Source organism: Pinus tabuliformis, chromosome 3_2, assembly GCF_031772625.1.
Source record: "Pinus tabuliformis cultivar Carrire ecotype Pingquan chromosome 3_2, CPIR1, whole genome shotgun sequence".
In the NCBI taxonomy this organism is placed as follows: Eukaryota; Viridiplantae; Streptophyta; class Pinopsida; order Pinales; family Pinaceae; genus Pinus; species Pinus tabuliformis.
Window position 1 is genome coordinate 509714550 of NC_142302.1, and position 25433 is coordinate 509739982.

At 38.2% G+C, this 25433-nt stretch overlaps 1 protein-coding gene across 1 annotated transcript; it reads right to left on the bottom strand.

The window, feature by feature from the left end:
• Window positions 1-15692: 15692 nt before the first annotated feature.
• Window positions 15693-24432, bottom strand: LOC149181554 (putative pectate lyase 5). The gene is made up of 6 exons (XM_089418352.1): window positions 23934-24432; window positions 22547-23183; window positions 22346-22449; window positions 22131-22229; window positions 16213-16252; window positions 15693-16120 (listed from the first exon to the last, which is right to left on the bottom strand). The coding sequence occupies exons 1-6, from the start codon at window positions 24140-24142 to the stop codon at window positions 15899-15901; spliced, it is 1311 nt and encodes a 436-aa protein (XP_089274478.1). The 5' UTR covers window positions 24143-24432; the 3' UTR covers window positions 15693-15898.
• Window positions 24433-25433: the final 1001 nt, after the last annotated feature.

The window sequence follows — 25433 nt, forward strand, 5'->3', positions numbered from 1 at the left end:
TTTGAAAAATCAGGACTTGCTAAGAGTGGGGATTCCATGATAGCCCACTCGATTTTATCGAATCACTCTTATGATTCTAGAGTCCATCTGACCTCATTATTATTTCTAAGCATGCATGTTATATACTTCAAGAGTTATGCATAATTTGTGATAAATCTACTTAGAAAATTAATCTTCCCCAAGAATGATTAGACTTCTTTCTTATTGTAGGTTTTAACCCCGTACAGAAATTACCTGCATACGAATTCTAAAACACAGAAAATAAATAATGCGAGACCAGAACACATAAAACACATATACACAAATATTTTCCCTTGGATCCCAAAACTAGGACTACTAGCTTGATTTTTCATTATGTTCCTTTCAATGTTATAATACATATTTATACATGCCGAAGCATCCAATACCATGGACCAAAAACGATTGCGTCCAATACCAAGGGCTGAAAACCATTTCATCCAAAAAACATGTGTGAAAATCATGAAGAAAACCATAGGTGGGTCCACCCAACCTAACATAGGGTCCAAAACCAAAATTTTTTGGGGCGCTGCCCCGGACCCCATAAAGTGGGGTTATGGGTGCCCCTTAAACCCCCTGTTAACTACGTGGAAAGAATATAACACAACCCAACACTTATTTCGAGGAATACCAATTTTAATATGGATTCTACTCATTCTTAGTTGAAAATGGCACCTTATTTTGAGATGATATTCCCTAACAAAATTCATTCCTACAAAGCAAAGGATTACTTCTTAGGATTCATTGACAAACGAAATTTTCTTCACTTCACAAATGTTTGTCTTAGTTGCTTCAAATGATCGTCATCTGATTTTGAGAAAATGATCATTTCATCTAGATATATGACTATGAAATGATCTCTATCTCCCACAAATGTGATGTCCATAGCTCTTAGAAAGGTAACTCTCAAATTCATCAACCCAAAGGGAATTTTGTCATACATGAAATCACCACATGGCGTCTTGAATGTAGTTTTCTCTTTGTTATCCAACTTTGTAGGAACATCATTTTGGTCAAAGATCTGCTCCAATGGGATGAGTCCTTTCATATTTTATTTTTTTTAGTTGGATTATGTCATGACCTCTGATTTTATTCAATAATTTACCATCAACATCATGTGGTTCTTCTTCTTCAATATCTATTTCATACGTTTCTTCCTGAAAGTTGATATTGATGGAAGCAAATTCATCTACCAACTCGAGGAATCTTCTTAGTTGAGGTCATCTTCAAAGACCTACCAATGTTTGACATTATCTGGAGAAGAAGGCATGTACCGCATTTCCACTCCATACTTTAACTTTGGTTCAGGAGGTAGTATGACGATACTTGTCACAATTTCTAAAGCATCTACAAGTTGATTATATTTCCTGCACATAGCTATAATGTTAAAATCATCAAAATAATTCTCAATAATATCCCACACAGTATTTTGATATGATCTCATTCGATGGTTCTTAGTAGTGTAAACATTTCTTACTTGTATAACAACCAACTCTAAATCCCAAAATGCTGGAAGGATTTTTACTCCCATTTTATGGGTCATCTCTAGTCCTAGAATCAATGCTTCATATTCAACGACATTGTTAGTGGCATCAAATTCTAGTTTTAAGGATAGCGAGATGTCTCAACTGTTAGGCAACATCTGGATTATTCCCTCTCTTGCTCCTTCCTTGGAGTAATCTTCATCGCAGAAAATTTTCTAGACGATATATAATTCTTGTGGTTGTTCTATCTCAGCAGGATGCGATTTGGTCTCAACCATTTCTTTGAGGTTTACTGACAGGCTATAATAGCCCATCGATTCTTCTACAACATATATGGGTAGGTTTTTGGATTTATTCGCATCAATAATGACATATAACAATTTGGATTCTCAGTAAAGTCTTCATTATTTTCCTCCAAAAGAAATTATGGTAGTGGATAATAGATCCATTTGTAAAGTGCCACCTAATTTCATAGCCCATGATCTTGAAAGTAACATACCATTTGAGGCAGGGATATTGTCCACTACTATGTCCATGACCAGGCCCTTGTTTAGTATCTAGGTGAGGGATACCACTAAACCCTTGAATATACCAAGGCATTTCACTCTTCGAGAATGAAAGGAGTAGAGATCATGGTACGTCTTAATGATATCCAATCCTAGCTTGACTACGACCAACTTGCGCATGCAATTGTGAGAGGCTCCTCATTCCAACATACAATTATGCAATAGCTTATTGTGAAAATTCAAGGTGATGTAGAAAGGAGGATTATTAGTGTCTTGTTCTTCTACATGTGGTACACACTCCACATAAGGAAGATCTTCTTGGATGTTTAGAGTGTTGTTGTGGGAGATTTTCTTGGGAGGGGTCATCAATTTTTGTATTAGCAGTTGATAGGTCGGGTTTTATACTAGTTATAGTAAAGGAACATAAAATTTGATCTTTCTCAACTCTTACTCAAGGTTGAAAGTTGGGGCTAGGCTTCATTCAACCTCCTTGATAGGTTAAGTCATTAATTGTGGAAGGATATGATCTCTTGACTTTACAAATTCTTGATTCAGGTTCAGAGTTGGATCCTAAAAGATATTTCCTTTCTTATCTGGCAGTGTCTTCACTATCTTTAATACTTCGGGAGGAGGAAGACTAGCTTCCTAGGTGGGATCAAAATCGTGTGATGGTGTGGGTGGCTTATTTAGATGACTCGCACCTGAAGGTCTGCCTGGCTTGGGTCACAGGTCATAGTTTCTTCTATATTCTACCATCACAGAGTTAGTAATCTTCTGAAATTGAGATGGTGGAATTCCATAATCTGTGTATCCCTCATAATCATATGGTGTATAGTTTTCTTGTATCAGGACAGAGTTTGAGCAATCAACTTTGGTGATGTAGAAGGTGGGATTTTGATCTCCTAACCATTTTATGTCCTCCTCTTGCATGTACTCGTTAGGGTATTCGTAAGTCTGTAGATTAAGATCTCTCCTTACATGAGGTTGTATCAATTTCTCTTCAAGTCTTATATCTCTATTCATTGGTTGTGTATTGAATGGATTACAAAAGAAAATGGGGTTATGGGGAGGTTGGTTCAGATTCTTTCTCAAACCTTCAACTTCAAGCCTGGAAATTTTGTTGGACAGGTTTCTGATATGTCGATTCATCTCCTCAATATTTTCTTCAGATGGGTCCTTATGGTAGGTGTGGTGATCAAGTTCCCCCATTATTTTTTTCTTTCCTTTTTCTCAGTTTCCTCCCCTTTCTCTTTCCATGTCATGGTTCTCACTCGTTACTTCCACTCTTCTCAATTTTCCTACTGTAGTTAAATTTCATTCTATCTTGGTTGCATCTGATTAGATGTTAGACAAGTTCCTAGGTAGTCTTTCTCTAAGCATGACAGAGAAATATGGCTTGAAAGCAGCTACATAGTTAACTATGGTAGTGATGGGAGTAGGTTTAGTTTTGTTTCATATTAGAAATTAGATCTTATTTAATCTCTTTGTGAATTCCGCTATGTTTTCAAATGACTTCTTATTCCATAAAAAATTTCATGAGATAGTATTGAAAGTCCCTTTCTCACCCCATTGGGTGTAGAATGTCCTTTCCAAGTTCTCCCAAGGGTGCAATGAGTTAGCTGGAAGAGTACAAAACCATTTTACACGCCCCCCTGAAGGGTCCATACAAATAGCCTCATGAATACATCCTCATATTCTACCATGAATGATCCAGGTGGATATTGGTGGCCACCCGCCAATTCCACTTAGACCCCCACCATTTTTTCTTTCAATTTTTTAGTTTCCTTAATTGTAGCACACTTTACTATTTTTAGCAGTTTTTTGGGTCCTAAACTTCTATAGCCATTTTGAGACACTAAACAATGTTTTTCTCGAAATCTACTATTAGTGATTTTCTGACTAAAATCGTCTTTTTCATCATAGTCCTTGGAGAGATGTTTCCAACAAGCTATCATGCACATCAAACGAAGATAATATGACCAAGTCGCGACCTCGGGAAGTTGCTTGTCCAAATCACCCCAATGGGGCCCATAAACTCTCGGTGTTACATCTCCTCGGGTTAGGGTTTTGGTTGTTTAGGGTTTTCTCTTATTGTTCAATAATAAAAAGGCCCTTGAGCCTCATTGTAAGGTAGTTCAGAGGCATGTAGCCACCACATCTCTTCTCAGAGATAAGCTACCATCGCCCTAGCTGGTTTATTTCCATTTCTATCTGTAAGCATATTTCAATATTCTACATTAATGAAATGAAGTATTATTTCTGCTGCATCTCTATGTTTATGGTTATCTCTATAATTTGTTGCATTCCTGTTTAAATCCGGATCAGTGGTATCAGAGAAGTCTGCTTTTTTTCTTTGTTTTTCTTTTCATGCCCCCAACGAGGTTGGGATATAAGGAGTTAGGGCTTGAACTGCTTGAACCTTTGCAAGATCAGCCTCGCAAATCCCAATGGCCTCCCATGGTAGATGAAAAGAAAGACGAGGGGGCAAGAGATCCTATCAAAATCTTGAACAACTAGGAAGTCGTCATCTTCCTTCAGCAGAACTTCATTGCGAGATTTTGTCCCTTCGTCACTTGGTCCTCCCTTCGACGACTACCATATTTCGAGGGGTCCCTCTATTCACTGCTTCACATGAATTCTGTGCAGCAAGTTATTTGATTGACAAGTGAACAACTAGGAAGTCGTCATCTTCCTTCAACAGAACTTCATTGCGAGGTTTTGTCCCTTCGTCACTTGGTCCTCCCTTCGACCACTACCATATTTCGAGGGGTCCCTCTATTCACTGCTTCACATGAATTCTATGCAGCAAGTTATTTGATGGCACTAGATGGTAGGTAGGTTCAACGAAATGTCAGCGGAATAATTTTACTATGACTAGGTCACTGGGCAGAACAAGTTCCAGTGGTTTCTGCGAAGAAAAGAGACAATAGTTGGAGTTGTAGGAAACAACGAGTATCTGGTTTATAAACCAAGGGCAGAAAATGGAGGAGAAAGAAGGGAAGAAGACAATAATTACATAAACAAAAGGAAAAGGAAGGAGAGCATAAATTCGATAAAAGCAGCATAGAACTATTAGAAGAGGAAGAAGGCAATGTGGCGGTAATTTAAATCTAGAGACGAAAACGACGCTAACCCAAAGACCAAGATAGCAAGGAAAAAGTGTGTTAACATGTTATTGAATTTTATTTTAATTGAGCTGAGAGCTCATTTACAACTCAGTGTGAAGGAGATGGGTAAGTATGTCCTCCCTCTTAAAATAAAAATAAAATATTCTCTAAATAGAAAAAAAAAAATGTAGGCTATAATAAAAAATAAAAATGTCTGCTATAATTTCATGTAAAGTAACTAGAAGTAAAAAAATATGAGTAAGATGTTTAAATCTTATATTATTCAAAATTATTTTAATATAGAAAAAAAATTGTTAAAATAATATATTAATGTTGTATAGAATAAAATATCCAATGAGTTATGAATAAATTATTTTAATATAAATTAACTTTTAAGTATTGTATACTTAAAAATATATTAATAATAAACAAGTTTAATGTGGCTTGATCAAATGGCTTAATGCATATGTTGCATAAAATCTATAACATTCAAAAATACAATTTAAACAATAAGAAGTTACACATTGTTGTTTGCACTCTAAAATAAGTTTGCACCTAAAGAAGTTTGATCCCTCTAGGCTCATGTTAGATCCGTGCTTAAGATAAATATATGCTAGTGATAAAGGTATCACACTTCTGAGATGGTCTTTAATCCATATACTTATCTCTCTCTTATTTCTTTGATGAGAATAGTTTGAGTTGTTTAATATTTATTTTAATGATAAAAGCATAGTGATTTTGAATAAGGCTTTAATCTAATTGATTTATTTCTCTGCTTTCTTTTTTTTTCTTGTTTGCCTCACAAATAAGAATAGTTAATAGTTTGAATGGTTAAAAATATATGATATTTTATAAAATAATATATGTTTAAATTTAGATAAATAGGGATATATGCTTTCCTATATTTAAATAGCTAAATTGTTATATGAAATTAACTCATTCTTTCATTAACAAAACATCTCGCAATTTTTTTATTTTTTATTTTTATATATTTAAAAAATAAGTTATTTATTAACCATGTAAATTTTTTAAAATTAATTTATTTTTACTGTACAAAGATTTAAAAAAACTTTAAAAGTAAATAAATTAATTAGAATTCATAACTATTTATTTTAAACGATGGATTCTTTTTGGTAAGATGGTAAAGTTTCTAAACCCCAACCTTATGACAAGTTAGTCTCCATTCCATGGTATTTTCAATATTAAATATTGAATTTAAAGCGAATTTGAGCTGTCATCATTATATTAATTTTAAAAGGACTCAACAAAATAAATAAATAAATCCTGCGATATTTGCATCTTCTAAAAATGGGTTTCTGTCCTCAGGCAAAATGATTTTTGATGAGATTTTCCTTATTTCGTTTGGGGAGAATTTCATTTTCTCAATCGATATTTCGTTTGGCGAGAATTTCATTTTCTCAACCAATCATTCAAGAAATTTTATAAAACAGTATAAAACAGTTCTGCTATCACATATAAGTTTCACCTTTTTAATCTAAAACTTGTGCCAAAGACATGCTGGTTGATTAATCAATCTCCTCGCAGAATGCATAAAAATTTGTCACTCTTAATCAATTCACTCTTTCATGAATAGTTAGTAATTTAACAAATTTCAAGATACATTCAGAATTAAATGAGTTTGGTTGCGAGTTTGCTAACTTCCCGGGAAGATGCGTTCAACCAGTTTTAACAATATCCCAAGTTATTTTAATAAAATTAAAAATAAATTATTAGCCAAAATATTCATTTAAGATGCGTTCAACCAGTTTTAACAATATCCCATTTTATTTTAATAAAATTAAAAATAAATTATTATAAAAATAAATTATTAGCCAAAATATTTTCAAAAAAATGATGTGCGTTACTTTTTTGGTTATTAAGATGTAACATATAATATAAAACGAAGGATTATAACATTTATTTTGAAATATGTCATGTACTGTATTCTTAAATAAGTGTTCAGTATTATGGATTGGTCTAGAAAAAGTTTAATTAATTTAAAGAGCCTGTTTAATTATTTTGAGGTTTTTTTTTTTTTTTGGGAATATGGGTAAATAATGTTGGTTCAGGTTGTGTTTTTTTGGTTTTTAAATGTATAAATAAATTTAGTATTTTCAAAAACAATTAGAAATATTTAAATTTATAAAAAATTTATGATTCCAACATATTATTACTTTAAAAAAGATAATAAAAAATTTGGAATACTTATTTGTCAGCGAATTAACGTATTATAAAAATAAAAAATTTAGAATACTTATTTGTCAGCGAATTAACTTATTATAAAAATCCTGTATATATGAAGTAAATTAATATCTTTGATCTATGAAATTCAGTTTCAATTTTCTTCCTTAATATTATAATTAATTTTTTTTAATATTGATATAAAAGATATTTATCTTTTATTGAATATTTTAAATGTCTCCTAAAACTGGATTTGGATCTTGTGTTTGGAATATGTTTTAAAATTTTCAAGATTATAATTTTAAATCTTTATCTTTCTTTCTAAAACGGTTTTGAGTATGTCTTAGTATGTCTTAAAAAAATAGATTAGGTTGGGTGAAAAGGTCATTTTTTTGGAAAGTAATAGTCTAATAAGCAAATATATTTGTTAACTGTCTTATTACTACTCAAATATATCTTGTAGCTGTTTTAGTATATCTTGTAGTTGTCTTATTAGTCTCTGCTTCCGGCAATGCAGGGACTCTAGCGATCGATACCTCGTTGACCAGACATCAATCGGTCCTTGACCAAAAAAATTTGTGGGCTATCAAAATTTAACCAAAGTTTATCCCTGGAAATTTCCATGTAAGAAACTTATAACCAAACTTGTGAATTCAAGGTCTTATTACAAGCTTCGTGCCCCAATGTCGATGTTATTTCACATGGGGCAAGTTATTTTATCGTAAGTTTTTAAAAAAAAATGTTTTGCACAGTATTTTATGCAAAGTTTTTAAGCCTCCACTTCCAGTGGAAAGTGAGTTGCCATCTTCCATTTCTTCTGGGCACCTGTCACCTTCTACGCTCCTGTCTCCTCTTCATTCCACCACTCTTCTACTCTTGATTCCACCACTCTTCTACCTGTCACCTCTTCTATGCTCTCGCCTCCTCTTCATTCCACCATTCTTCTATTCTTCTACCTCCTCTTTACTCCCCCACCCTCCTCCACTCCCCATTTCATTCCAGCCTCCATTCCCATTTCATTCCTGCCTCCTCTTCATTCCCCCACCCTCCATTCTCCATTCCCCACACCGTGATAATTAGATTGGAGGCCAACTTGAACATGAGCATGATTTCAAGTATTTCAGGTAGATAATCAACGTTTCCCCACACCGTGGATAATTAAATTGGAGGCCAACTTGAACATGAGCATGATTTCAAGTATTTCAAGTAGATAATCAACGTTTTTTATTTTCTATTTGAAGTATTTATTTTCTATTTCAATTATTTCAACTAGATAACCAACGTTTTTTATTTCAAGTCAATAACCAGGCAAGCAAATAGTAACAAGGCATGTGAAATTTACCTAGAAGCCATATTTCCAATTGCTGCGAAAGGGGAGGCATGCATAAAGAAAAAGAACACGCAGGTGTAGTTTACTGAGAAGCCATATTTCCAAGGGCTTCTCAAGTGCAGGCATTAAAGCACAAAAAAAAGCAAGAGAATATGCTCAGAACTTGTATATTTAATCATTTATTCCTGCGTAAACCAAATATTTATTATTTACTATTACTATCTGCAAAATACTTGTATATTTAATCATTTATTCCTGCATAAACCAAATATTTACTATTTACTATTACTATCTACAAAATAGTTATGCTATTTACTATTCACTATTTATTGTGCTTTTTCTCTGTAGTTAAAAAAAATAAATATTTACTATTTCTAAGAAATGCAAAGGACAAGCTTATTAATGAAGCAACCAAACAAGATAAAAATACTCACAAGCATCCCTCTCCTCTCCTGCAAGAATACCAAGACATTTTTGAAAATCCTCCTTCAACTCCTCCTGCAACAATACGAAAATGATTTTGAATATTGATAGCTCGTATGACTAGTATTGTAATATGGTATAGAGATTATAGAAACCATTGCACACCTTGTTGTTCATGCCGAAGGGCTTTGGACCGCATTTCAGCAAACCTGCCCCTGGTTTGTATCCATTAGGTAGAGCCAATATCAGTAATAAAAAACACAGGGAAACATGCATTATATGCTTACCATCTCTGATGGGTATTGCTACACTCTGTTTCAAAACCCATAACAGAGCTAAAATATGGAAAATACAGCGCCAAAAACAGCCAGATGGCATCTTTTTAGACATTTTGCACCAAATCCCAACGGAAATCGTCAAACTTTCAAAACTAATCAAAAGGGAAATCCCATTTTCAACCAAAATCCCAGCCAAGATCATTACAATTTCAGAACTACTTAAAAAGGCAAAGCATCTCTAATTGATATTAGAGCAGTGTGTTCTAGAACCTGGCCTCCATTCCTGGTAAGACCTTATATGATAACTGTTGCTTCCCGTTGAATCTTGTAAGATTTTTGAGATACACAGATTTAGATCTGCAAAACAATAAACAAGCTTGCAAGAGAAGGAAGGAAGCGAGCAAGAATTGAGAAAAGAATGAAAATTGATTCTACAATATTAGTTTTAGAATAAATACATAAAAGAAACTAAGTTAAGCTTAGTTGTACATGCAATACCTAAAGCTAACTAAAGCTAAGTGTGCTTTATCTTATGTTAATGTGTACATGTGCCACATGCAAGCAATAAGTTAACTGGAGCTAATCTAGGTGCATGTACACCAACACAGCTAGTCTAAGTGCATGTACACCAACACCCCCCCTTAAGCATAACTTAGGTGAGTGTGATGCAAAATGAATGAGTCCCGGCAACACGGCCATTTTAGGTACCCATATACAATGCATAAAAAAGGAGGAAAGAGGGAAAATCCAGTGGGAAGAAAACCCCCCCTCAAAATATAATGCAAAATGAATAAAAATTACAGTGTGAATTTCCACTTAACAGACCAGCCCAAAGAAAGCATCACATGTGACCGTGCGAGAAGGAAAACCCGGTAGCTAACCCTCCAGTGGGAGAATCGTGAAGACTCCCGCGGATAGTCTGAGCACCCATGGGGAAAAACGCAGTTGGCGACGGAAAAAGGGCCGGTAACGGAGAAAATAACCTGTTTGGCGACAGCGGAACTCCAAGGCCACTGGGTGACGGAAACAGAGACGGAATTGTGAACTGGTGAGCCGGCGATGGCACTGGAAGGATCCGGTTATATGAAGGAATTGGATCGCCCCAATTTGCAGACCATGGAGCCGGGAAAATTTCAGGCCGTTGAGAGCCGACGGCGTCGGGCGTGTTGGCCCAGACATGATCGCCGGGCGTCAAAGGCGGCAACTGCGAGAAGAACGACGGCGACGGCAACTGCATGGCGGCGGACGCCATCGCGTTCCCATCGAAACCCGGCAGAGTAAGTTCGAAGGCCGAGGGCGCCGGAGACGACAGACTTAGCTGCAGAAGTCGAGGGAGAACGAGCCCGCCGTCGCCGTTGGTCACGAAAGACAAAGGTGGCGGCCTGATCTTGTGCAGCCGTGATGATAATGGCGGCGGCGGCGGCGATCCGTTTCTGTTATCCGACGCAGGTGGTGATCCGGTGAGCCTCTGCACGGCGATTCTGAAGTCGCTCTTGTCGATTTTGAAGATAGGCGTTTGCTTCTGCTTGATGGCAGCGGCTGACTGAATTACCCCGCCGTCGCTGCCGCTGCCGCTGCGCTTGATGGATCCCTTGGCGATCCTGTTGGTGTTTCCTGATGAACTGCTTGTCAACCCAGCGGATCCTCGATCGGTCCAGTCCGTGCCCCTTGGTCCAAAATCCGTAGCGCCAATCACAGAACATCGCTCTATATTTCCAGAAGAACTCACAGCTTGGGCCTGACCAGATCCTGTTGCGAAAAGCATGGAATAAAGGTTGTCGCTCCCGGTATTTGACGATGTCAATAGCAACAAGCCAAACAAAGGTTTATGTCCTTGAGAGTAATCATATTTCGACGGAGGCGGCATAACATGAAGCATGCTTTTCGACGACTGCGCATCAAGAATAACTTGGCCATTTGATTGAGGAACAAAATCAGAAAATGTATAAAGACGAGATTGATCATTTACCTTGCCAGATGCAATCTTCAAATTGGTTTGCATGTCATAAATGCTCACGGAATCTGGGGCAAATTCCACTTTCCTTCCGTTGTCTGTGTGTGTCATCTGATACACTGAGAGAAGATTCATAGAAAGCCTTGGAATATGCAAGACATTTTCAAAACTTCCATCTTCGAATTGCACTCTTCCTTGTCCAGTTGCTCCAACTGCAGAATTATCCCCCATGAGAATGGGAGGACCTGAGTATGCATGTAGAGAAGAAAAGGATTCCTTTGAAGAAGCCATATGATGTGAAGCTCCTGAATTGATGATCCATTCTTGTGGTGTAGAATGAAGAGCAATTAAAGCATGCCCGTTATCTCTTGGATCTAGTGCTTGTTCTCCAGACTTCTTCTTAGCATTCTCAGGAATGTGGTCTCTAAGATTGTGTTGCTGGAGTGTCTGCGCCATAAGATCTATAGTCTTCTTCATGCATGCAGATTCAGGATGAAAACGACGGTGGCAATAATTTCACATTGATTGCCCTTTCGTTCCTTTCCTTTCCTTTGAGCCAGATGATCCATCAGGGGGTTTGGGATTTGCCTTTCCTTTTGCATGCACAGTAAGTGCATGTGCTTTGGAATTTTTAAGTGTGCCCATTTTGATGAGCTTATCTTGCTCATGCATCAAAGACTGAATAAAAGAATCCAGTGAGGGCATCTTCCAATCTGCACCAGTTGCAAATCTAACTATGTGGAATGTAGAGACGAATACTGCATACTCTGGACCAAGTTTTGATAAAATGGAAAGAATCAACTGATTTTCTTGCTTGGATTTGTCGATCCTGCATCCTTTCAGCTGAACCAACAAGGCTTTATACCTTGTGAAAAAATCTTGAATGTTCTCAAAGTTTCTCGGATCTAATGAGTTTAACTCATTTTCGAGAATGTGACCTTGCATTTCATCCTGTTTTCCAAACAATCCTTCCAAAATTTTCCATACTTCATTTGGAGTTGAACATGATTCAACATGAAATAGCAGTTCCGGAGAAATAGATAAACATAGGATGCCGAAGGCCTCGTCCATGCGATTGAAATATCTTGTTTTCTCCATTGCCGATGTTGGTTCAACTTCCGTTCCCATGGTTATTCGAAATAAGCCTCTACTTCTGAGATGAAGTTGAATCTTTGGCTTCCATTCGAAATAATTATATGGAGTGAGAATTGCCGATTGTGGAAACTCCAATTTAGACTCCATTCTTTGTTGTTGCTTCAATCTTCTGAACCTGCAAATAAAATTGCTTGTGCACTGATTACAAATCCCTGTGCTCTGATACCATGTAAGATTTTTGAGATACACAGATCTAGATCTGCAAAACAATAAACAGGCTTGCAAGAGAAGGAAGGAAGCGAGCAAGAATTGAGAAAAGAATGAAAATTGATTCTACAATATTAGTTTTAGAATAAATACATAAAAGCAACTAAGTTAAGCTTAGTTGTACATGCAATAACTAAAGCTAACTAAAGCTAAGTGTGCTTTATCTTATGTTAATGTGTACATGTGCTACATGCAAGCAATAAGTTAACTGGAGCTAATCTAGGTGCATGTACACCAACACAGCTAGTCTAAGTGCATGTACACCAACAAATCTCCATTCCCACCGTAGCCATCTTGTTCTCGCCTTCCAGTGATATCCTTGTGCATATTCAAAGCTATTCTAGCCTCTTAACTGGGGGACCCTGTTCTCTTCAATATTTCAGACCTGCCCCGAATTTTGTCTCAATAGTCCGTGTCATCTTGAATGGAGAGTCCCATTCGCTGCATATTGAGTGCTCTCGTGCTAAAACACCTTTTCTTGTAAAGCTGTTATGAGATGACTGTGCCAAAGGAGAGATCCTTGATTACGTAAACAATGGAAAACTAGGTTTAGAAAATCGATATCCATTGTGCCCTCGACCTGCATATTCCATGAAATTCTAAGGAGCTGGTGGATGAAATTCTAAGGAGCTGGTGGGTGACTAAAAGGGCTTTCAGGTCTTTCTTACAACTTAGGCGATATTGGCAATGCCACAGACAACTCGTTACTTGGAGTGCATGTAGAGATGTCACATACACAGTAGTAATAAATCACAACTCGTTACTTGGAGTGCATGTAGAGATGTAACATACAAAGTAGTAATAAATCACCACGTTTTACGCTGTGGGACCACAAATTTACCATTTGTCTAACTCTTTGGGCCCACTACTCTACAACAGGGCCACTTGCCTCAGGACCCTATTTTCCAGAGATTTCCCGAAAACAACATGCGGATGAATAGCATGCAATACGTGGATGAATTAGCAGCATTCCTTGATAGGTATTGAACTTACAATGTTTACTTCCCTTACTGAGGAATTTCTAATGTGACAGTTGTATCCCTTTTCAAGAGGGAGTTTTCTGAATATCTCGGGAGAAAAATAATTGGGTTTATTCTCAGGGACATATTGTTCCATAGCTAAATCTGTCCTCAGTTAGGCTTTCTTTTTTTCCTTACCTTCAACCCTAGCTCGATCATTTGCAGCGAGGCCTCTGCACAAAAAAACACTCTGCAACTTGGCGACTCATCCTCCAATTCACTCTGGCAGGTTGACATTTCAGGTGAGGTCTTCGTTTTCTTTTTTGTAGCCGGGTCTGCCACGGTCTCTCCTCAATTGTGTAGCTTGGTTTTTTTGGTGTTCGTTCTAGGGTTTTCATTGTTACCCTACAACATACCGTGCTTGGTGTATCATTTGGTCAAAGCGTCGATTCATCAAGGTATTTCCTGGCGGTATTTTCTTTTGAGCATCTTGGTTTTATTATAGAGGAGATTTACAAATGAAATTTTTTCATGGCAGAACAAGTAGCAAGGTCAGAGGCAGCAAACTTGATTCTTCGCCTGGACAACCTAAAGAAGGTGCATGTAAGGGTTTCAAAATTTACTGGGGATGAAATTGCTCTCCGGGGTTTCCTTCTAAGAAGTGCTCTTTCTCTCGAAACAATGACACTTACATTACCCAGTTCCCTCAATATGTCCATAGGAAGACATTCTTAAAGCAACTTTTGGGTTTGGAAAGATCTTCTGGAAAGCTTCGATAATTATAATAGAAAATCATAGTCAATACTGCAAGGGCTGTTGGCATTCTTCAGATAACTAATGACTCTTTATTTACAGAACAAGTGGTTTTCCTAAAACACGAGTAGCTTCGTAGAGACAATATTCTATATAGGCGTGGGGTTGAATTGGTATTTTTATACTTTTGCATGATTATTAAGCTTAGTTTTTTGCTTCAACATTTTCACGGTCAGTATCTCATGACATTTTACCTTTTGAAGTCACTCCAACTTTATTTGGCATGCGTTTTTTTTCTAATCTTTTCATGATGCTTGGAATTGGACGACAGTGAGTTCTGAACTTGATAACACAATTATTCTATGTGAGTGTAAGGGTGAGTTTCTTTGGGCATTTTCCATTAATAAACATGAGAGTTTTTAGCATTTTCCATTAATAAACGCAAGAGTTTTTATAGCATTTGATTTAAGTTTTTTACTTGCCATGGATAAATACTATTTAAATGTTTTCTGTCATTCTGTTTTTCTTTTAAGCTATAAATATTGTAAACCTTTAGCTGAAAGTCGAACAAATTGTCTTTGAAAAGCGTGTCGATAGAACTATTGGAAATTTGTTCTGTTGTACCATAGTTAAGAGCCAAATACTTCATATATAGTTCAAATTGTGTTTAAGAATTTTTTTAACATTCACCACTCCGTCCCTGTGCCTGTTTCAGATTCAGCGAGCAATCATCTTTGCCGGCACTATAGACTTCTCTTCTGCAATAGAGTCCAAAGATCAAACTTTTCCAAGAGTCCAAAGATCAAACTTTTCCGACATCTGAAGCGGGCACTTCCAAGGTGTAAGCAATCTGACTCTCAAATTTGAAGATCTCATAATTGAAGAAATTGCCGACAATGAAGTAATATGAAGAAATGTTGAAGTCTGTTCAGACCGTGATGCGGACATATGTTTACATCTTGTAAATATGCATGTTGATGTATTTCACTGTGGACGAGTGGTTGACAGATAGGCCCACTCAAAACATGTTAAAATTACTGCCAAAGACATTGTAGCAACTCCAACAAACAACTGAATTTTCTCAACCTCGACAGGGACTACGAAAGTGGCTACCTTGTTACTAATTTGATAACCAAATAAAATACAATTAATTAAATTATGATATTTTCATGCTATGAAAAAAAATTTAACGAGTAAAAGAGAAAGAAGAAGAAATAACCCATGAGGAATAGTATGAAAACACTGCCCATGGACACCGAAATAGAATCGAAAACTTATATAAATGATTGTACATACACATTATTTATGCAATCTACAACACAACTACGCCTGCGCATCAGCTCTCATACATAAAAGAGGAGAGCGGTATATTCGTGCAGCTCAATGTTTGAAAAGTGGAAGAGCTTCGTCAAATTATGTAACATGCTCTCACATGAAAGAGGGCTCACTACATATAGTACAGAAAGAGAAGTTGCTACCGAAAAGCTAATTGGGACAGACAGGGAGATTGAGAGTGGCTATGTGCGTTGCACTGTTGTTGGGATTAACAGCGGGTGCCTTTTCGGCATGCCAGAACACCGGCGTTCCCTGTGAGGGAGCCAACCAGAGACGATGGCTTTGCTGCTAGGCTCGAAGCCTTCGCATAACTCGACGATGCGGCCGCGCCCGATTGAGTAAAGAACGCTCCGTTCAACATTAGGTCTCCGTCTGACCTCCAATTCCACCGCCTCCATGCGCTTTCCGGTGCGTCCTCGTGCTTCGTGACCTGTGCGACCATTCATATTCATCAATTCCATCTACTCACTCTGTTACTTTCGACACTAATAGATTGAGGAGAAATGAGGAGGCAACGTTTACCTCCTTTGAAGAGCGATCGACAGGTGCGAGGAATCGATCGTGTTGGGTATTTTTAAATGGAAAAATACCAAAACCAAACAAACATTAACACCACAGAGGCAATGCTCTGTTTCCACTATTCCAGGACCTTTGCACAGGGAAGCTATTAAAAACAAATGTACTCATAACAGAGTATTACACAGCCATAAAACATTTCAATTAATTAAAATATAAAGCCTGATACAAACTTCATCCTCTTTCACTCAGAGGGATTTACAAAAATTACTTTCACCCATCAAAAACAAAACTCTGTCTTTTCTCTCCACCTGAGAGTTCACTGTGCTGGGTTTACTACTGTAAAACCCATTTTTACATTTGCTGGTGTAAAACTATTTTTACACTTACTGCTGTAAAATAAATCTACATATGCAGTAAACTTTACATTACATTTACTATTTCAGAAATACTTGAGCGCTCTTTTCTTTTGCATTTCCATGCAAATCCAATACATAAAAAAAACTTACTTAAAACACATGTGCTCACTGTTTTTCTTTACGGATAGCACTGCTGTGCATTATCCTCACACTACGCGCTCTTCATTACAATGAGCAACTGATTTTTATGCACTGTTGTGCATACATTTTCACTCTCACACAATACAATGTCAACTCAAAAAAAATGCATGAGCTCCACCATTTTTCTTTATGCACAACTGTGCATTCGCTGCTCCTTCCCTTTTTTTTCGATGGCCAACACATAAAAAAAATATCTTGCTCCCCTGCCGCGAGCTCATTTCACACTCCAAAACGTTAACACATTTTTTTTAATATGAATGCCATAAAAAACATAACGTGTACACCAAAACAAAAAGGTATACCACGTATGAGCCCATCACCTTATTAAAGAGCCTCCACCAAAAAAAATACGAACAACCACCAGCTCCATTAATTCTCTTCTACGGCGGTCAACGGGAATCCTCACACGCCACACAAACTATTGATTTGATGCAGGTCGTATGCAGCTTCGGAGATCGACGGTGGAGGATGAAGAAGCAAATCCAACGGTGGAGAATGATATCGGAAGCCACCTTGTTGCTGAGCTTTACCTCCCGATATGTCAGAGATGCTGACGTCAGGCGAGAGCCACATGCCTGCACCAAAACGCATCGGAGGCCAATATACGGAAACAACTTTTCATGGGAAGGCGGTGCGATGTGCTCTGGGCGGTTTTGTGGTTTTCAATCTGGCGGTTTTGGAGAGCGCAGTACGGCTGCGTTGAAATTACATTTTCAACACTCCCCTTTAATTTCAACTGCTGGGCGTTCAAACATACCCAAACACTTCCTCACATCGAGGGATTCACCAACACTACTGTTACAAAGACATCTCCCTCACATAGAGGGATTCACCAACTGCTTCTGATGCAGTTCATAAACAAACAAAGTTGTCTTCCTCTTAATAGAGGGATTAACCTGAAACTGTGCTTAAGAGCACCTTCCTCATGACAGAGGGATTCACCATAACAATGTGCTGAAGAGCACCTTCCTCATGACAGAGGGATTCACCTGTGACTATGCTGAAAAGCATCTTCCTCTTGACTGAGGGATTCACCAAATGACTGCTTCAAATGCAGTTCCAAAACAAAACATTCATTGCACTGCTGTGTGTGCAAACTCATTACAATGTTCTCTTATGCTGATTCATATTCTCTGCTGCACTATTGTGCCATCTTCTTCACTGTGTCTACCCCACACTGCTGTGTCTACACTTGTACTGCTTGTGCACTTTTCAAAGACAAAATACTCTGTCTTTTCTGGAACAATTACACTGTCCCAACTTACAAATTTACACTGTTGTGTGTAAACATTTCTTACACTCACTGCTGTTGCATATATTGCATTTCAATTCAATGAACAACAAATTCATTACATTTACCTTTACTGCTGTAAGGAAAATTTCTTTTGCATGTGTTGCTGTTCAAAACTTCTTGCTGCTGCATTTTTTTTTATTTGCATTGCTGTGTGCTTCTCCTTCTTCACGATGGGAAAACTTTTCTTCAAACTGCTGCTGTCCATACACTTGTTGTTGTGTTGCTGCTGCAATTTGCACTGCTGTGTGCACATACACTTGGCACTTCATTCTCCACAAAAAATAACACAGGCTGCTGCCTTTTCTCAGGCACCCTTGCTTCACACAATCTTCAGCTTCATTCATTTTATTTTCACAACGCACTGTTGTGCAATTCCTTTCATTTTTCTGCTGCCACACATTATCATTCACCCATGTGCATTAAAAATCTGCTGTCCCTGTTTTTCTTTATGCATTTCTTTGCATGCTGCATTGCATATGAAGAAAAACATTACATTTTTTTACTGTTGTGTGAGAAATTTCATTGCATTCTCAGCCACTGGGCATTTACGCTCTGCTGCGTTTTGCCTTCTCATTTTCTTCTCACTGCTTTGCATTTTCATCCCCAATACAAAACATTTCATCTGCTGTGTATTATACTCACTCTGCTGTGAGTATATTCTCTCATACTACATAAAAGGAAAACTACATTCCATTGCTATGCATTTCAATGCATGTGCTCCAAAAAAAATTTCCAAACTGCTGTTTTATGTTTTATCTTCCCACTGCTGTGAGGGTCTCCATGCTTTGCATTTTTCTCTTATCTCGCTGCTGCTCTTTACATTTCAGCGCTGCCATCTTTTATTCTTTATGCATTTCTGTGCATATTGCATAAACACAAAGCAAAAACATTGCTGATTTCATCACTGCTGCATATTACCTTTCAGAGGGATTAACAAAGATTTCATTTGCAACTGCTGCGCTGCAATACATCCTCCATCAACAAATGACTGTTAATACAGTTCAGCAAACAAAAAATTACAAGCTCCCCTTTAATGTATGCTTGTCTTCTTTTGGCAAGTTTTCTCAAAACAAACTTAGATCAGCTGCGTTGCTTAAGGGGCTTTCACACTGTATTTCTTTTCTTCTCCATACTTGTGTAACTTTCTTCTTTTGTGTGGGTCTAGCTTGCATAGGAGCCCATCTTAAGTTACAGTCTCGTGCCATATGCCCAATGTTATGACACTTAAAGCATTCTACATTTTTCATGAATAACATTTCATGATTTCTTCTAAAATTGTTTCTTGGAGATTGTCGGGGACCACAACATCTATCTCCATGAAATGCTCTACAGTCCTTTGCCATATGACCAAAGTTTGAACAAGCATAACAATAACCATAAAATGAACTTTGGTACCAGGGAGATGGAGGTTTCCTTGATGTACTTCTGAAGCCTTGCTGCCTTGAGATCCTTTGATGATCACCATTGCCTCTTGCCTCTTTGACATCAGCTACATTTCTTCTTGGAGCTGGTTTACTACTTGGAGTAGGATTTCTTTTATTGCAGCCTTCATTTTTCTCCTTGCCTTTGCTGGAACTAGGAGCTTCACAACTTCTTTCTGGCTTCTTCACATCTCCTTTGCTTAAAGCATCTTCATCCTTGTTTGAGGGTTCACCTACATACCCAAGTCCTGATTTATCAAATGGAGATCTGTGATAGCTGAGCATGTCATCCAAAGCTTGAGAGCTCTTCATGATCTTGTTCATGCCTTCAACCTTCTTCCTTAGAAGGACAATCTCTTCTTCTAACTTTTCACATTCATTATTTTTGTTTGCTAGTTGTCCCTCGTTTTCTTCCTTGCTACGAGTAGCTTCAGCTGCTACTATTTTGAAGGAGATAATATCAGTCTTCATTTTGGAGATTTCTTCATCTTTTGCTTGACTGCCCTTCATTTTCTTTTCAGCTCCTTGTGCCTGCTTCCTGGCTTCTTGTAGTTCAGACTTAAGGGAGGAGACCTCTACCTTGTACTGTCCAATCTCTTCTACAAGCTTGTTCACTCTCTTGTGCCTTTGTTCAAGTTGACTTGTCAAGGCGTCTTCCTGCTTCTTTGCTTCATTCAGCTGATTTGTCATGGATATGACTTCTTCATGATGTTTCTTCTTGCATTGGTCAAGCTCCTTCTTCAGCTTGGTAAGCTCTTCATCCCTTTCTTTTACTTGAAGCTTGATGAGGTCAAGCTTTTCATTCTCAGCTTCTATGATGGGTTCATAAGTTTCTTCTTGACTCATTGTCATGGTCAGTGCTCCCTTTGCATGAAGGTCATGCAGTCTATCCCATATCTCCTTTGCTGATGAATATTTTCCTAGATTTTTCTTCACTGAATCAGGGAGACCATCCAAGATAATCTTTACTGCTTGTGCATCATACTCCATGGATTCTTTATCCATCTTGTTGTCATCAATCACTGACTCCCAGACTTCAATCCCCTCAGACATTAGGAAAGCCCTCATCATTATTTCCCATACATCAAAGTTTCCATCAAACTTTGGGGTTTCAAATAGAATGTATTCTAATGGATTGCCTTCTAGTTTAGTAGAGGAGGGAGACACATTTTTAGCAGACTTGGAGGCTTTCTTCTTTGACCTTGTCATTCTTATATAGGCTTTAAATACTTGACTGTGTTTTCTTTTAAATCACTGACTGTTCCTTTAACAGTAACACAAAGGAAAGCTTTGAAAAATACCTTAACTCTTTTGGCTGAGTCTTCACACTGCTGGAGAAGTTTGACTGCTGCAAGCACACCTTCCTTCAGCTTCTTTGAGTCTTCAAAAAGCCTGGACTAGCTCTGATACCACTGTTGGGTATTTTTAAATGGAAAAATACCAAAACCAAACAAACATTAACACCACAGAGGCAATGCTCTGTTTCCACTGTTCCAGGACCTTTGCACAGGGAAGCTATTAAAAACAAATGTACTCATAACAGAGTATTACACAGCCATAAAACATTTCAATTAATTAAAATATAAAGCCTGATACAAACTTCATCCTCTTTCACTCAGAGGGATTTACAAAAATTACTTTCACCCATCAAAAACAAAACTCCGTCTTTTCTCTCCACCTGAGAGTTCACTGTGCTGGGTTTACTGCTGTAAAACCCATTTTTACATTTGCTGGTGTAAAACTATTTTTACACTTACTGCTGTAAAATAAATCTACATATGCAGTAAACTTTACATTACATTTACTATTTCAGAAATACTTGAGCGCTCTTTTCTTTTGCATTTCCATGCAAATCCAATACATAAAAAAACTTACTTAAAACACATGTGCTCACTGTTTTTCTTTACGGATAGCACTGTTGTGCATTATCCTCACTCTACGCGCTCTTCATTACAATGAGCAACTGATTTTTATGCACTGCTGTGCATACATTTTCACTCTCACACAATACAATGTCAACTCAAAAAAAATGCATGAGCTCCACCATTTTTCTTTATGCACAACTGTGCATTCGCTGCTCCTTCCCTTTTTTTTCGATGGCCAACACATAAAAAAAATATCTTGCTCCCCTGCCGCGAGCTCATTTCACACTCCAAAACGTTAACACATTTTTTTTAATATGAATGCCATAAAAAACATAACGTGTACACCAAAACAAAAAGGTATACCACGTATGAGCCCATCACCTTATTAAAGAGCCTCCACCAAAAAAAATACGAACAACCACCAGCTCCATTAATTCTTTTCTACGGCGGTCAACGGAATCCTCACACGCCACACAAACTATTGATTTGATGCGGGTCGTATGCAGCTTCGGAGATCGACGGTGGAGGATGAAGAAGCAAATCCAACGGTGGAGAATGATATCGGAAGCCACCTTGTTGCTGAGCTTTACCTCCCGATATGTCAGAGATGCTGACGTCAGGCGAGAGCCACGTGCCTGCACCAAAACACATCGGAGGCCAATATACGGAAACAACTTTTCATGGGAAGGCGGTGCGATGTGCTCTGGGCGGTTTTGTGGTTTTCAATCTGGCGGTTTTGGAGAGCGCAGTACGGCTGCGTTGAAATTACATTTTCAACAGATCGCCTTGGCTGTTGATTGTTGGGTTCGCACTTCCACCGATTGCGTACATTTCCCAGTGTGTGTAATCATTGTTCACCACGTGGAAGTAGCCATGTCGGCATCTGCGTTTCAGCATTAAACATTGTTTTACAGAGAAACTTTTGACCTCTAAGCTTTGCTGGATTGTTAACACATAAAACACAAATCGAAAAATCTGAAATCAGATCGGTTCAGATACCTGGGTATGCGTTGGACGAGCCCTTCCCCGAAATGGTTGAAGGCAACCGTTACTTGCATGTTAATGTCCTGCACATATTCGTCGCTGTGGCCGAGGAGCATGACCTGCGACAATTTATATATCACAATGTGACGAATGGGATAAGCATGAATAGGAAATTTTGAACTTTTAATGTTACAAAGCCAGAATTGAGATTCAAACCTTATCATGGTGCGTCATAAAGTTGTTTGAAATTGTTATTGCAGTCGACCCCAGGATTGCATCGATGAGTCCATCTGCACAGTTTGACAAGGAGCAATGATCTACCCAGATATTGCTTCCCCCAAAGATGGAGACTCCATCTCCATCACTTCTCGTTCTCCACCCGTAATGTCCCGGGGAATCCCTCACCATGGCATTTCCTGCAGGCTTGCAGTCATGGATGTGAATCCCGTGAATGATAATGTGGTGAACGTATTGTACCGTAATGCAGGCACCGTTGGCAATGTGGACATTTACACCTCTCCCGCCGATTGTCTTGTAACTGTTCATGATAAGCTCTTCTTTGAGCTGGATGACCATGTCTCTTTGAAAAATTATCCATAGAGGCTCAGTTTGAATAACAGCGTGGCGCAGGGTACCCGGCCGGGGATTGACTGCATCGTAGTCATTGGAATCTGTGACAACATAAATCCTCCCATTCCTCCCTCCAATGGCATTCCTGCCAAACCCAATGGCGCAATCTGCGAGCCTCTTTCGATCGTTTTCCCAATCTGGATTGCAGCGCCAGCAGTCGTCGATTGGGTTCCCCGTTCCGCAAGACAAATAACTTAGCTCCCTCCTCGAATTGTTAATGCTCCTGCGATACATTCCATCAATTAACCGTTAATGCTCCCACCATATATTCCATTAATTAAGCCCAAGCCCATAACACCTTAAAATCCCTAAACGGCATTATAGACAAGCAAGTTACCGTACAGCCCTGACGGAAATATATTCAAAGTTCTCTAGAACCTAGTGGAGATAATTTGCTTTTGCGGCCAAGCAGGTCTAAAATATCATTTCGCTGAATATTAAGGGCGGAAAATAACCAGCTAGGGTCATAAATGTCCGGGCTTGTCCACAGTTGGATTTTGGAAGGCGAGTGATCTCACTGCTGGATATACAACCCCGTGTATTTATGGCTCATGAGCAAGTTGGTTATTTGTTGCCAATATTGAGTATTATGTACTAAGAATACCATGCATTAAGACTGCTAGCTCAATAATTAAGCACACTATATCCGATCCCTCCCGTGGTTAAAATAGTTCCATCTTAACATAAAGTTCAGCCCTGGTGAATAGAATGCCATTGCAGAAAACTGGGCCTTTCAACACTGAAAAATTCTATAAAGCCTTGCTTGTGGACGATATCTAATCTACTCATTCAAAAAAAGATCCCAGAGATTAAAATAGATCCCAGGTGAGACAAGCCAGGGGTTAGACACAAGCCTTACTTGTGGACGATATCTAACCTACTCATTCATGAAGGAGACAAATGTCAGCAATTCGACATCTATCTCAAGTACCATATTAACTGAATTATGCATTGTATGAGGGAGACCAATTACCTTTCAACCGCTTCAACTACCCGTTCGCGTTCCTCCACATATTTCGTTGCAGATTCTTGTGTATCTTTAGAACCAGATACAACCGCAGCCTGACCAAGGACAGCCACTGCCAAATTTTCGAGAATCTCGAATGACTTGCCTGCTGAAGAACGAGCGCAAAACAGTCCAAAGAGACTAAGCAATGACAGTACACATCGATAGCCAGACATTTTGGTTACAGAAGCGAGCCAAGAATGTTGCAATCTGCAGATTACAACGATGGGAATATCACTAATTGGCTACTATACAAGATCTCTGCTGAGTCGATTCTGCCAACAACATATTGAGCAAGAGAAGACTCTGTTGAGCTTATGAGATGGAGTATACTAGTTGCAGAAGCAAATATGGTAAATCATAATAACAAGCTGCTAGTCTAATTCCTACAAATTATAACTAATACCAGTCGACTACACATAAGATGGTCAAACGTGTGTTGAACTCAGCTCGTGTGCACGAATCTGCATGAACACCTTGCCCTTTCTTATATAAGAAATTGGGAATTGCTAAATGAATAAACTATGTAGGAGTTGGGCATTAATGTTGCGGCCAACTCAACTTTATTGGGCATCGAACACTGTTACCATGTGGGTGAGAGTACTTTACCGGGATAACGCCCGACAATCACTGTTAAAAAATGGATAGCCAAAAATCACGGTTGTTCAAAACTACCATATCAGCAATGAGAATAACTCGACCCCTCTGTCATAGTTCTAGAGAAAGTGAAATTATTATCAATAACTACCCAAAATACAAAGAGTTGAGCCAGCTAATGGCGATTTCCAAATTGCAAATCCTTCCAAAATACACAACAGGACCTATAGATATGGTTGGCTTGCTTCACATGCAAATCCAAAATTAACGGGACTTTGCTTCAGATTCATCTCACTCCGCTATGCACATAATCGATTCTTCCCGCGCTTTAAGGATTTAGTGCCACCGTAATGCATGATAGATTTGCTACAGATTTTGACCTCGGGTGAAATCTGCCCCATAATTAACATGCACCTTTAGATTATCTTATGCCTAATATCTCTCAGACAAATTTAAGACGTTGGCCCAAAAATTCATCTTTTAAGGTCTTGTCAAATTCAACTATGTAATGACCTACAGATTCTGAACGGTTGAAGTGGCCGAGCAACCCAATTCAGAGGAGCATTTTATTTCCAAAAAACCCTTATAAATGAAGTGTGCTTGTAACCGCTATGTACATGCGAAGACAATCTAATCCAGATGAATTAATTCGGACCCTACATCATACTTCACGACAGATAGAGATTCAAATTTCCTCCTGGCCTCATTAACTATTTCTTTTGCGGCCAAAAAGCGAAGTTAAATTATTTGTTTTGTCTGTATCGTTAGTTAGGTGCCCTACATGAGCCAATCTAGATACATTCCTTTCGGAACCTACACCACACGTTATGAAGGACGGTCAAATTTTCTTTGGGCCCATTTAACTGTCTT

Bases quoted from the DNA above. Each gene is read 5' to 3' on its own strand.
- LOC149181554 (XM_089418352.1), bottom strand. From the start codon at position 24,142: ATGTCTGGCTATCGATGTGTACTGTCATTGCTTAGTCTCTTTGGACTG. The intron at 23,184-23,933 runs GTAATTGGTCTC...AATGTATCGCAG, and splicing joins GTAGTTGAAGCGGTTGAAAG to GAGCATTAACAATTCGAGGA. The intron at 16,253-22,130 runs CGATCTGTTGAA...AAATACCCAACA, and splicing joins CCAACAATCAACAGCCAAGG to CGATCGATTCCTCGCACCTG.